The 14,343-nt window shown below is 34.4% G+C and overlaps 1 protein-coding gene and 1 pseudogene across 3 annotated transcripts; both read right to left on the bottom strand.

Moving 5' to 3' along the window:
• Positions 1 to 263: 263 nt before the first annotated feature.
• LOC18590885 (ubiquitin-like protein 5 pseudogene) lies at positions 264 to 2,190 on the bottom strand (annotated as a pseudogene). The gene is made up of 2 exons (XR_016028256.1): positions 1,887 to 2,190; positions 264 to 527 (listed from the first exon to the last, which is right to left on the bottom strand). The product of XR_016028256.1 is annotated as a ubiquitin-like protein 5 pseudogene (transcript).
• Positions 2,191 to 2,740: 550 nt separating this feature from the next.
• Positions 2,741 to 9,541, bottom strand: LOC18590884 (SIT4 phosphatase-associated family protein). Of its 2 annotated transcripts, none has more exons than XM_018127203.2 (19): positions 9,165 to 9,541; positions 8,476 to 8,579; positions 8,219 to 8,305; positions 8,023 to 8,098; positions 7,859 to 7,933; positions 7,688 to 7,741; positions 7,135 to 7,194; positions 6,906 to 7,022; positions 6,697 to 6,791; positions 6,378 to 6,583; positions 6,161 to 6,258; positions 5,887 to 5,990; positions 5,562 to 5,727; positions 5,313 to 5,435; positions 4,920 to 5,002; positions 4,376 to 4,517; positions 4,264 to 4,293; positions 4,000 to 4,070; positions 2,741 to 3,799 (listed from the first exon to the last, which is right to left on the bottom strand). In XM_018127203.2, the coding sequence occupies exons 1-19, from the start codon at positions 9,201 to 9,203 to the stop codon at positions 2,974 to 2,976; spliced, it is 2,556 nt and encodes an 851-aa protein (XP_017982692.2). In that variant the 5' UTR covers positions 9,204 to 9,541; the 3' UTR covers positions 2,741 to 2,973. The 2 variants fall into 2 exon arrangements, with proteins under 2 accessions (XP_017982692.2, XP_007016756.3); XM_007016694.3 differs by having other exon boundaries at positions 2,741 to 3,796.
• Between the last annotated feature and the right edge of the window lie 4,802 nt (positions 9,542 to 14,343).

The following is a 14,343-nucleotide window of genomic DNA, read 5'->3' as shown; positions in this document are numbered from 1 at the left end:
AGCGTTGCTAAGGGAAGCAGTTGTATGTAAGTAGAATATTTGTAATCCAGCCAAAAGCTAAGACATCTGCTCAACAAAATGGTAAAATGACAGGATTCTGGGGCAATCAACTGGGAACATTGAACCTAAATCCTCAATGCCATAGAATGCAAAATATTAACAGAAAACACCTACAGCTTCATGCAACCAATTCTATCTTTTAAAGATATGCCAATTTATTGCATCTGAAATAAAATAGCAATTGGGTACAGACAGCAAATACATTAATCACACAACACGTTAACATTTATTCCATTGTGCTAGATATACACAGTTCAGCAAATTAACACTGTATTTTATTTTGGTACTTGGCAAGTTAACACTGTTTGTATAGCTAAAGAGTTAAAAGTTTGGGTCCATTGATGGATTACAAAGTATTAAGCTACATATCAAGAGTTTTCTGAAGGGCGCGCCAAGAATCTCTCCTAATAGTTGAAAGACATCTACACTCCCCATTGTATCTTCATCATTTTATATAGACATCGAACCTGAAAAAATGAAATTAGAAATCTCAGAACCATTTCCAAGAAACTGCTTAATGTTACTACTGAATTGCAAATGCTTCATAACAGACAAGCTAAATATATTCATGATGGTCTAATAAGATCTAGGGACACATGATCAAACATTAATTATGGTCGAACTGATAAGTACACTACACGTGAGACAACACATCAAACGGGGTTATTCTACACATGATCGAGAATGAGAACTGGCAAAACTGACAAGCCCATCTCAACTCATAAGCTTCATTAATTTAGATAAGACAGCTGCAGACAATAAGAAAACAGGACTTCCAACTCTGGAGAACAGTTTCTCCCATCCCTATAAACTGATCACTGCTCTCCAGAAAGGAACCCATTTTGAAATAACATCTCAAAGGCTGTGCTTTGAAACTTTCAGTAAACAACATGACCACGTAGAGTTATGGGTCTATCTACTTACGGTATGTTCGAACAATGAGAAAGAGAAGATCCAGCGGAGGAAGACCTTTTCTGTCCCGTTCTTTCAAGGGATCCAGAACATAGATTTCCCCACACCACAAAAAAGGCGAGCTAGAGGGAAAGGCAAAGGGCTTGAAACTTTCTCCTGTGGTCCAATTTTTAACGCTGCAACTAAAGCACTCCACAGGATGAAAGGTAGTAGTAGAAGAGTAAGAAATCAAGTACAAGCACATTTCCTAAAAAATGCGGGTCACTACCGTATAGAGTTATTAATTACCACTTAATACTCCCCTTCCTCCACCACAACCAAATGGGAAACAAGAATCCTCTTTGCTCCCTCTCTTGATACATCATTAAACAGCCTCCTCAAACTTGCATTCTCCCTATCTATCACATCCTCTTTCTCCTCTCCCTCCAAATTAACTCCCCACGATAAAATTAACTATGTAAAATTAAATGAAACAATTGCAATTTCTCCTACTAAACCAGCCTAAAACTTAACGGTACTAGTTTGGCCACCCTAAAAACATAGGAATGTATAATAATACAAGGAAAAAAATGATGCAACAAATCACGAAAAATGCAAGTAAGATAGAAATTCGGTGCTGGATTAGGAGCTTATATGGCCTAGAAATATAGAGATTTTGATATAGTATATGTTCATGTTTGATTGCATCATTAGGATATAATCATATACATTCCACAAATCTTAGTTTCTTTAAGGCTAAGTAATTAACCCTCTATACAGCCAAAACATAATGAAACACACACAAAAAAAACAAAAAACCATCGATTGGTAGACTCTAGTCCAAGCTTTACAAATGAAAAGCTCGAATTATTAAAGCTAATACAATTGAGATATTGAAATAATTGAAGAATAGAAGTTGCTATAAGAAAAAGTACGAGAATTAAGGAAAAGGGATGGGGGGGAATCAGTTGTAGTAGAGCTCGAGGCCCATGCCATCGTGAATCTCGTAGTCTTTGAGGGTGATGTGGTCTTTATAGATGGTGTACCATTTCTGGATTCTGATCTTCTCTGGTCTGGTTCCGGTCTGGGCTGCCACCAGCTTCTTAAGGTCGCCGATGGTGTCGTCCTCGTTGCACTTCACCCGCACCTTCTTCCCCAGCCTGTCGTTGAACACCACCTCAATCATCTTCTTCTTCCGCTAACGATTGCTTCTCAGTTCTTAATATTATGGGAGAAAATATTAATATACAACACGTCGGATTCTGGAAATTTCTGCAGGGGTATTTTAGTACTTGTAGTTCACTCAAAGATTCGCACGACCAGTGAATGCTTCACACGTGTCATTTGGTCGGTGGTCATGCAAAATGATTCATTTTTTCGTTTTTCAAAACTATTATTTGAATATAATTAGACGAACATGTTGAGAAAATTAATTAAATCGGTCAAACATAAAAATTTATAAGATTACTTAATTAATCTATTTGTAATTAACTCAATTAATAATCAAATAAAAAGAATTTCTTTGATCATATTATAATTTCCAAATCGATCAATAAATTTTTAAAATCAAAACCGATCGATTTTAACCGAAAATTGCTCGTCTTAATAATTTCTTGCCCTCCTAATAACGATTGCAGTCGAAATCACTAAAAAAGATCCAATAAAACTGCTAGCATGGCAGGATCCGGAGACAGTGTGCGGGTGGGGATGGGAAGAAAAGAGTATTCCAGCCATTAAAATTTAAGATTAAAAATATGATTGACGGGGGAAACCCTTAAAAGCAGTAACGGGAAGAAACAAAACCTTGAATGATAAACAACAATAGAGAGTAACAATAAACGACTAATGAACAGTGTAATTAACCATAAGCCACAGCCTACCGTTCAATCCCCATTTGGAAACAAAATTATACTGTACATTATGAATTTCTTTGCTGCTTCGGCCCCTCTCGTCAACCAAAAATGTGATGTCGTTCTCGGATCCAACTTCCCAGGTTCAGCCACGAGACTTGTTTCTCCGGCGTTACTCCAAAACAGCAACCTCTTGATCGACCCTCCAGTAGTTTGCATCGTTGAACTCCTTCATCCCAGCCCCACCATCGTCGGAGTTCTCCTTTTCTGGTACCTTTGGAATAATGTTCCTCTTCAATGGCCCTGCTTCCCCGACTATTCCTTCTTTCAAAGCTTGTTCCATTGCCTTCTCTGTACCTTCTAATTCCACGCCTACAAATTCAACATCCTCTTCGAACAAAGAGGGCACTGGTGGTGGAGATTTCTGACTTGTATCGCTGCTAGCTGATCCGTCACTCAAATCCATGGAGTCTGAGGAACCGTTAGGGAGTACAGGTTCCCCATTCGAGGGAGACCCGACTTCAGTGATCACTGTCTCAGTATGACTGGGTTGGTTGACATCTAAGCTGTCATCATCAAGAAACGGGTTCTTGCTTGAACCACCCACTTGCAAATCCGAAGATTCTCCCCATCCCACCCACTCAGGTAAAGGCCTACCTCCAAACAAGTCCTCGTTTTCTGGTGTGTCAAACCTGAAGAATCCCATATCATGAGAAGCATTTGCTCTCTCACCTTGTGGATTCAAGTCTCCACCACTCATGAAATTGTTAAATCCATTCATCGCACTGGAAGTAGATGTGCCATTCACTAACTGTTTGCTTTCATTCAACTCATCCTCCTCTCCAACTACCACCTCATCATCACTACTGCTGTTACCACCATTTGCGGTGCCATTCAAGTTGATCTCATCCATCACCTCTGTGGGGGATGTGGCCACAGGTGCATTACCAATTCTGTCATCTTGGAATGCAAACCAGTTGGAATTTGTGAACAGACTGCTGCATTAGAAAAACATTGGCCACAGTCTTCATTAATATAATAACTACTTTAACAAAAGACTGTCAACTGTTGATTTACAAACGCAAAGGTTGCAGACTTGCAGTCTCCATTAAGATGACTACTTTAGCAAAAGAACTTAAACTGTACATTTTTAAAAGCTAAGGTAATTGACGGTATAAGTAACAACAAGAAAACTGACCTCCCTTGGTCATCACCGAGCCGCAAGGATGATATGACAACCTCAGCAGATTCATCATCAAAGTATACATCCTGCAAATCCAAAAATACATTTAATATCAATTTAGCATTAAAAAGATGAAAATTTCCAATATGTTTGGTTTCTCCATCACTCATGGTGAGTGATCTTAATACATAATCTTTATGTTACCATCAATGTCCCTATTAGGCAAATATAAACAACAGAGAAAGAATTTGATTATTAATAGAGATCAGAGTCACTAACCTCATCATCTCGATCGAGAGCACCATGATCCTGAAAGCAGTTGGATGAAAAAAATTAAGTAAAAGCAAATGGGTAGATTTTAGAAACTGTTATAAGAATTCAAACTACATACTTCTTCATTGTCATCATTCCCATATATTTTGTATCTGAAAGCCTGGCTTAGGTTATTTGCTAAAGCAGCAACATCATAATCTCTATCATGAATATCATCCTCATCACTATCCCTTGTTCTGTCTTGCAATGCTGTTGGGCGGCTGCACATGAGAAGGAAAAATATATAAGACCTTTTAAATGATTTTTCCGTTAGCTCTCACAACAATGCTGTTGATGCAAACAGCAAAATGTGCCATAACATGAAATGGACTCAAAATTTGGAATATTATTTCCATGAAGGTGGTAAGTTCTCAATTAGTAGGCATTATATCGAATAGGAAAGCCATATACACATTTAAAACAAAAAAGAGAACTAGAAGTCCCATTTTGTAATTAATATGTCATTACAAGTTACAATCTGCTGGAGACAATATACAGCCCACGAGCAAGCACTCTTACAAATGCCATATCAAGGGCGTAGAGAATCTAGAGATAATCAACCTTCAATCACATATCCTACTAATCTGACAGCAATGCATATCAGAAATGAGGCAAGAACATACCCACAAGCCCATCGATAAACATTTTCAACTGCATTCCGTTCTTGCAGAACATTAGATTGCCACTCATTCCATTCGCTATTTTCCTATGAAGAATATATGAACTTGTGTCAGCAACTTCAGTAAAGAATTAGTCATAAAGAATCCCAGTAAAATTGCCCTAATGCAAGATATAGATCTAACAAGCAATTTCAGCCGATGAAAGATACCAATGTGCCAAATAACCCAATAGCTAATTGTGATGAACTTAATTCAGATTTACCATACCACAAAAAGATGCACAGCCTAATTTTAAGTATAACATAAGTTGTTAGCTTAAAACTAAAAATGCGCCTAACACCTATAAGATCCTGACAGAAGCACTCACACAACATTAAAACACAGTCAATCCCCCACCTGTAGACATGCCTGAACGCGGCTGTTGCTGCTTCCCAACTGTAAAAGTTTATTTGAAATACGTGTAATGTGTCCAATGTTTCCTACCCGTGGTGCACATTTTCCAGCAGCAGGTAAAGTTGGCTGTTTGACAAAAAAGGGGTTAAGCTGACTGCATAATCAGGTAGCATTTATAACAGCTTCTACTTCTATTAGTTAATACTGCCCGTGAGAAAGATGGACAAAGAACACTATGATTAACTAGTCCACCTGATTACTGTCACCAGAAAGAATTGGATTTTTGTCAGCTTGGAGAAATTTCCCAAGTAAATCACATTCTTGAAGAAGATGATTCACTATTGAATCATTCTTGCTTTCCAGACATGATAATATTATACTCTCCACATGATGATGTAATGCATTGTTGTACGGATACCTGCACAATTTAAAATAAAGAGACCATGAATCTTAGCCTACTAACAGAAATGATCCAACACCTTTCTCAAGAAGACATCAAGCACTTTCTTTCTAGATTCAAACTTCCAATACGTTGTTTTCACTTCATTCAAGATGAAAGTTTTAAGCAAGAACTTACTCAAAGAAAAGATCAAGAACTCGTTGAATGGTTCCTGAGCTGACCAATTCCTTCTCGGCAGCTTCATTGCCAGTTCTTAACAGCACGGCAATGAACTCTACAATCTGAAATAAATAGCAAAAGATTTAGAAATAACACAATAAACTTAGACAGGAGCATGCACAAAGTCTGATGTATATTGAGCACAAACACCAAATAAATCATACAAGTGACACGTTACCAAGTACTCTATGTTGGTTGGCACATAAAACTCATGCCAAGAATATAAACGAACCTTTAGACGATGCTTCCCAAGCGGAGGCTTCAATTCTCCGTATGTGGTAGGCAAAATTTTCTCATCAGATGACACATTCAAAAGCATGAGTAAGTCACCTGCACAAGAAGTAGTCTCGAACATCATGGCTAAACTTGAAGACCCCAACATGTTACATGCACCTAAGAATATTGAAAAAGTATTACAAACATTTTAAGCAGAAGAAATCCGCACTCACCAAGCTTAGGTAGCATTGCATTGATAGTCTCCAAATTTACAGGGATTGGAGGCTCATACATTTGATTTCGGAAAGAATGCATCAAGGGAGAAGCAATTGCTGATCTTTTTGGATCCAATAATGAGATACAAACTGAGAGTGAGTGTACAAGGCCAGATTTTGAATGTGAATCTTCCAATGCATGACCAAATATCCTTCCAACAAAGCTGTAAATGAACATATTCAAAATTACAGGCCAAATCACAAACATATACACAATAGAGATTTGAGAGGGTGATGCAGGTAGGGAGGAGACAAGAAGGTACTAGCTATTACAAACCGTGGACTAGAGAGTTTGGTGGCTAAAGCTGATGGGGCATTTCGTGTTATTGCACATAACGTTTCTGCTGCATTAGCGTGAACCTCAGGAGGACACTGGTCATTGTGAAAAACAAATCGTGAGATATTCATTAGAGAGTATGACAGACAATGAAAATGTTAAAACAATATTTAAACATGAAAATGATAAAATAGAAAATTCTCACTTACTGATGGATTCAATTTATCCACAATCATTTCCAGTAAATTGCTATCAGCTAACCATTGCATTACATCCAAAAAGTTGGGATATACATGATCATCAGCTCCAACTAACCGAACCAAAACCTGTGAAAAGGCTCATCTCATATCAATGTTCAGCCCAATCTTATTAAATGCCAAACCATACAGCATGAAAGTAACTAGTGCAATAAAACAACAGAGAGAAAATCTCAGGTACCTCCATGATGGATGTGATTCCTATCAAATCAACCAGTTGGCGAAACACTTCTTGATGTACCTGTTAATAATCTGCCTCAGTTAAATTCATATAAATAAATGTATAAAAGCATGATATCTTTTACATCTCAGAGATCATAGACCACTAACAAGCCTGACTTTGTCATGCAAGTCACTTGTAGCATCACTACTGTACCAAACCAAAAGAACCAACTCATCCAATTAAAAGGATTTATATTCCACAGAATTCTTTACACCACTAATTCAGTATGTTTAACAGAGCTTACAGGTGACAGAAGTTTATAGGTGCATCATGCACATCCATGTCCTATAGATCAGTACAAAGTTGAATCAGGAACAACGAAAAGTTCAAATTGACAGTGCAGATGCATACAACAAGTCTTAATTACACTAATTATCCAAATTTGAAGGTTATCGAATGCATCATCCACAAACATAGAAGACAATGTGCTTATTACTTTAGAAATCCTTCCAACATATCAAATTTGCAAGAAGCCTAAGAATGTCAAAGTGAACAGAAAAGGTTTACTTACTTGAACATAGTTCATAAGTGGAACAGTCTTCCGTAGCATAAGGCATACAACAACCTACAATACCACAGAAAATGAAATCTATCAAGTGGCAATAATAACCAAAGAAATACTCAAAAGAAAAAATAACACATGAAGCAACACAGAAACCAATCAGAACATGAGAAAACACACCTTACTGAAATAACCAGCCAGCAAAGCACTATGAAGACGGTTTGGTTCCAAGAAGGAGAAAAGTAAGTTCATCAACTGCAACAAAGAGAAAAGCATATGAAACAAAATCATGGCAGTTTCTGTAACTAACGAAGCAAAATCAAGAATGAAAATGAAACATATACCTCTTCCTCCTCAACTAAAGTCTTCAGAATAACATCAATTTCACATGTAAATATCTCACAGGCAATGAATGGGAACCTAGACATAAAAATGAACACATCATTAACAAAAGAAATAATTAACATCATAAAAGTTACAACTCAAGTTGAACAGAAAGAATTTCAGTTCTTGATTCCACATTTAATGAAAATAACATACTTGAAGGCCCGCTTGCTGTCAGCATCCTCCTGAGGTTCTTCAACAATATAATGCAATAACTGCTCAACTTGCGCTCTATCTCGTAGACTGCACAAATAAACTTAACTATATAATGAGCATCAACAAAGCTAATTCTCTATCAGAATCTACAAACACTTCTGTACTCCAACAAATTACAACAGCCTAGAAACTACGTTGAAAACCCAAAAAATTGAAAAATAAGGGAAGGCACAATGCAATAGAGAGGGGAAACTTACAAATTGATGAGTCGACTATTTAAAGCTTTGCACTCTTGGATTATTTCTTCCTCATCCAGAAGCTCTTCCAAAGTAAAGTTTTCCTTGTCTAATATCGACTCCACCTACAAAAGAACATCACAGTCAATGAAACTAACCAAAATTCCAGTAAAAAAAAAACTCAAAACAATATTCTTAGACCAATTTGTTGGAAACGGAGAATGAACATAAATCTAGAAAGCAAATCCAGCTAAACATATCATATAGCTCAACAGATTTTCGCGAATTCAAGTCAATATCAGTTAACACTGAATAAAATAGTTCAGCTTCAACTAAAATGAACTCTCAGCCAATTCCAACTCAAAAACTAGCTTAAAAAAACCAAAATAAAATTAATCGAATTGAACAATGATTTTTTCAAAACGATGCGGACAAATCTAAGTCACCGAAACTATTTTCACTACGGCATCGTTGAATCCAAAGTAAATTTGAAATTAACTAAGCTTTAACGCAAAAAGCGTTAATCCGAGCCTCCAAGAACCAAAAAGGAAACAAAATCTAACGAAAATCCACAGCCTCATTACATCGAACAAAAACCACTCCCAAACAAAGAAAGAAAACTGGAGTAGCAAGTAGAAGACTAACGAAATCAAGACGTAAAAAAAAAAGTAACCAATTAAGTAGAATAAAAATAAAATAAAATTACTCACGGGAGAAGAGGTAGACAGAGCCGTGAGCTTCCAAAACATGGTGAAGATGGGAAAATATCAAGCAAAGCAGCTGAATAGATCTGTAAACCCTAAAAATAACCAGCGAATCTAGGAATTGTCGAAAGAGGGGAAGCAAGAAGAAAAACACAAGCGCGAGATTCAAGAGCCAAAAGAGGAGAAGGAAGAACAATATAAAACCCTAATTCCTTCTGTTGCTAAAAAAGAAAGAGACCGGGTGGATCGATTAACCCCCACATAAAAAAAAAGAACGGCAAGTAGTAGTAGCTGAGGGAATGAACAAGAGAAAAGTAGGGGGGAGGAGAGAGAGAGAGGGCAAAAAATGTTATGCTGATGGAAAAAGTACAAAATAAGGTACTCCGAATTTCACAAAAACCATTTTTATGTTATGGCCCATGAGGGGAGCGTCCATCACCATGGATGGATGGATGGTTGTATGGTGATGATGGTGACTTGGTTGGACTTTCGTGATCTCTAGGTCACTTGTGAGAAACTGATCCACAAAATTTTCTTTAAAGGAGGAGAGGAGACTAAACTCACAGCCTAAATGCAGGTTTTTAAAGATCACAAACTCTTTTCATTTTTCTTTTAATTAGAAACTTTGACTCTTTGTTGAAAAATAGTAGCTGAATCTGAATCTTACCAATATTATTAATTTTTTAAAATTTTATTTTTAGTTTGCTGGATATTTAGAGATTTTTTTTATTATTTTTGATTTGTTCACATCAAGTAAGCAATAATAACATCAATTATATGTTTTGCAATTATCATTCACTGCATCCTCTATATCAAAAAATTTGTAAAATTAATTATCAACCAACGTCGTTATAGAATTAAAGTTATAATTTAATTTATTATGACTTGTTATTATAGTATGACAACATATGTCATAAGAGTTTGACTGTGAGTAAATCATGTTGTTAAAAAAACATTTGGAAGTCAAAAAATCGATTAAAATACTTTGATTTATGCTTAGTGTTACAAATTATCTATGATTTATCACATTTTCAACATCGATCTTTACATATGATAATATTTTTACATTAAATAAAATTATTAATAATTAATGTGATCAATTTTAAAAAAATGTATTTACTTTAATATTGTAACTTCAAAATGCATTCTCAAGGTACTTTTTAATAAACTTGCTATTTAATTGTTTGAGTTTAATTTTCCTTCCGGACCATTTTAAGAAAGTACAACTCTCGCATTGGCTTGGTGCATTCGGGATTTTATGAATTATTTATAAAAGAAATAAAAAAATTAATTCATCAAAATGATGGACTGATTGTGGGTTCCACTAATGAAGATGCGTACATTTTCCATTCAAAAGCAAAGTCTGTGACTGTGACGAAAGTAAAGCTCACCGTGACGTATAGCTATAAACTTCGTCAAAAACGTATTTCCATCCGACGCAGCTAAACGTCAACCCATCGTGCAAGTGGAACCTGATCAGACCAATGGTGTTCCGAATTCTGTCAAAGCCCTCGTGCCCTTAGCATAGCTCGCTGGTGCATGGACGGCCATGGTCGGCATGGATCATCCACATCAAAAAATATTTCGAACATCCATCTCTGTAAAATTAAATGCATATGACACGTGCGAATGATTTTTTTATTCTTATTTTGGATTCCCAAAGTACCCCTATAGTTTCATAAAATATCTAAGGTTTTTGCTTGGTTATCATGGAACATTTCTCCTTTTATTTTCAAAAAGTCTAGGAGGGAGTTTGACAATGTTCATTTCTTAATTAATGCAATATAGATGGTGAAAGTGTTTAGTCAATAAAAATTAATAAGTAATGCCAAAAATTAAATCAATTTCAAGCTCTTTCGACTTTATCTGTAAGGGAAAATATATTTCCATTTACATCAATCAAACAGATTGAATATGATTTAATTTTTTTCCTATTTCAATACTAATTGTTTATGACGAATAATTAACCATTAATATTAAAACAAATTGAACCAGTCAATATAAGTCAATTTTGATTATTTTTTATATTTTATAATATTTCAACCAATTTTGATAATTTTTTTAAAAAGTTTGATTAATTTAATTTTTCAAATTTTTAGATCGAACCCAAGACTCACCCTTACCATAAGAAGAAATAATAAGATTCTTAATTAAACCTTAAATTTGGTCCTCATCTTTGTATTATTAAAAATTTATAGAAAACCCTATTTAAATAATCTTACCATTTTTTAAAAATGGATTTTTAATACAATGCATTATTACTGTACTTATTTTTGAGAGGGACAAAACGAGCATTATTATTGTATAAAATTCATTATGCAAAATAGACAATACATGCTCAAATGAGTGGACACAAGAATTCAGAACTATAAGTTAGGTTTCACAAGTCTTAATTACCTCTCAAAATGTTTTAATTTAATTTAATTTAATTTGGTTCTTTTAACCCAAAGAGTAAAAGTGAAATAGTGAGTTACCAAAGTAGAAGATCAAATTCCTTTGCCCTTTTTGCTTAAATATTCGCTTTGAGCACTACACAACAACCTTAAAAGAAAGGCTTAAAAAAGAGTAAAAAGAAATAAAATAACATAATCATAATTATAATAAAGTTAAAGTTGGTAATAATTAAATGTCATAAAGGGGTTCAATAGAAAGTGAAAGGTTAAATTGGAGATGGATGACAAGGTACAAGCCTTTTAAGCTTTTTTTTCATTGAAAAAAAAAAACTATAAATATTTAAATTAATAGACATAATTCAATTTTGATTTTTTTTATTTTTATTATAATTGAACTTGTTTCAACTATTTTTAAAGGAAGTTTGATTAAATTAAATTTTTGAAATTTTAAAATCGAATCGGCCGAATATTTACCCTTAATTATAAGAAAAAATAATGTTGATATGGATGAAATGTGTGAGTAGGAAGCAAAATATAAAGAGTAAGAAATTAGCAAAAGCTAGGTTTGGTCCACATTTTTATGCTAACGCACAAGCTACACGAGAGATGACAACAAGAGTTGGTTGAAAAGAACCTTACTCTTTTTCTCCTTCTTCTTCTCTTTAGGTACAAAAAATGGAAGCCTTAGCCACAACCTTTTGGGTGGAAGATCCTATGGAGAAGTAGCATTTTTTTTTTTGTTTCGTATAATCATCAGATCCTGTCTATTTTAAAATTCGAATTCAAAATTTTTAAAATAAAAATTTTAAGATTTAATTGTCGGGGTACCTATCTTATCGAGAGTGAGGTATTATCGATGATGTTAATTTACAAATATTATGTCAGTTTTTTTATTAGTAAAATAAATTGCATACTTGTGTGCAAAAATGTTTGAATTTCATAATCAATATTCATAATTTGCGAGTATAAATTAGATTACATAATGACATATTATACTCATTGATGGTGAAATTGGACCTTTACCCAATAATATATATGTCATTTTCTTTTTGAGAAAGAGAGATTTTATATGACCAAGTTTAAATATATTCAATAGTATTTTTTTTTATAATTGGGAGAGAAGGGATTCGAACCCGTAGAGGGATTATATACCAACCAATAAGACAAATGTTCGGGTGCATATTCAATAGTATTCTTATTTCTCAAGTTTGACAGTTTCTATAATTTGCACACATATACCAATTTAATAGTAATGAAATTGTTAAAATAATTGTTATTTTTTGACCAATAACTTTCACATTGCCTTTGATTATCAAATAGTAACTTATAACAATTAATGCAAAATCAAACACTATGTAATTTAAGGTAATTAACTTCAATTTATATTTAATCGCTGTAGTGTAAGAAAAGTGACGACAAAAGTGACAATCATCACCCTTCGCATTTTAATTAAGATTTGAGATATATAGAGTAGCCTTTAACCATTCTTTATGCAAAATTTTGAATCTATCATTGTTCAAAAGCGACAACAATATAAAACTAGACAGGAGGCGAAAAAACGGCAGACCTAAGAGAGTGAAGGAACAAAGAGGTACAATCCATTCAACAACAGAAAGACGAGACTAGTTGAGAATTATGAGGAAGGATCTGCCAGGTTGGGTCGAACATAGGTAACAAAAGGATGAACAGGCGGGGGATTATGTCTTGGTAATCTGTAGTTTAAGGACATGTCATTTTCGTTGGTAGGTTAGACAAAAGATGTCTTAATCACTTGGTTTCCCCTTTGGCACTAGTTGTTGGTAAAACAAAACAATACTAATAAACGAGATATGACGAGGATAACATGTATTTACAGACAAAGAGAGTACCATCAAAGCTGGGGATGTTGTGGATTCATGGTCGGCCAAAGAACAAGAACGTGAACAAAAAGTTAAGAAACATATCATTTGCAATAAACACGAGTAAAAAGAAGCCACAAAAAAAGAAAAAAACAGTACTTTGAAAGATTGTATTCCTTCCATTACAATCAGTGTTGTCATACCACTGTCAAAAGAAGCAAATAACCCATCATTGTCATAGATCTTATCTCGAAAACGTTAAATTTTACAACAAGTATTTGATTTAAAATCGATTCATAATAGATATAGAGATTTTTGTTATAATTATGTGTTGTATTATCAATTCAATCGATATAATTTTTTTTTTATCACGATTCTATATCTATTATGAAAAAAAATTTACATTGACTGCATTGTAATATCAAGAGGGAATTTGAGGGTCAGAAATCAGGTAGAATACTTTGACCCACGCTTAGTGCTGCAGGATTTACCATGTATCGAGCGTCGATCCTTGTGTTTAAATACCATATTAAATTATAAGATGAATATTTAATCTAAAATTAATTAATAATAAATTAAAAGATTTTTGTTATATTATGTGTTCAAAATATCGATAATTTCACAACGAGCAAGCTTGCAACGGATTGCAGATTACAAAATGATGCCAATAAGCAACAAGACAAGGCAGGAAAAACTGAAAAGTAGGTATAAGAAATAAATAAAAAAAAGAAAGAAAAAGCTTAAATAAAATAGAGAAAAAGGCAAATGCCATTGCAGTCCAAAAGATTCCATTAGTGCCAGTTGATCGTTGCCCCTTGTCTAAGACCTTTCTAACAATAGAAAATACAATGCTGATATAAGTTTGACATTTACAGGCAGACAAGGTTCACAATATTTGAAGGAAATTCAAAATCTAGTGCTACTCCTTCTCTGCCTATGACATTTAAAATTTTA

The sequence above is a fragment of the Theobroma cacao genome, chromosome 9 (assembly GCF_053813885.1).
Source record: "Theobroma cacao isolate CCN51 chromosome 9, ASM5381388v1, whole genome shotgun sequence".
Classification (NCBI taxonomy): Eukaryota; Viridiplantae; Streptophyta; class Magnoliopsida; order Malvales; family Malvaceae; genus Theobroma; species Theobroma cacao.
Note: the sequence above shows the minus strand (reverse complement) of the source record. Positions and strands in the feature narration are given on the sequence as shown.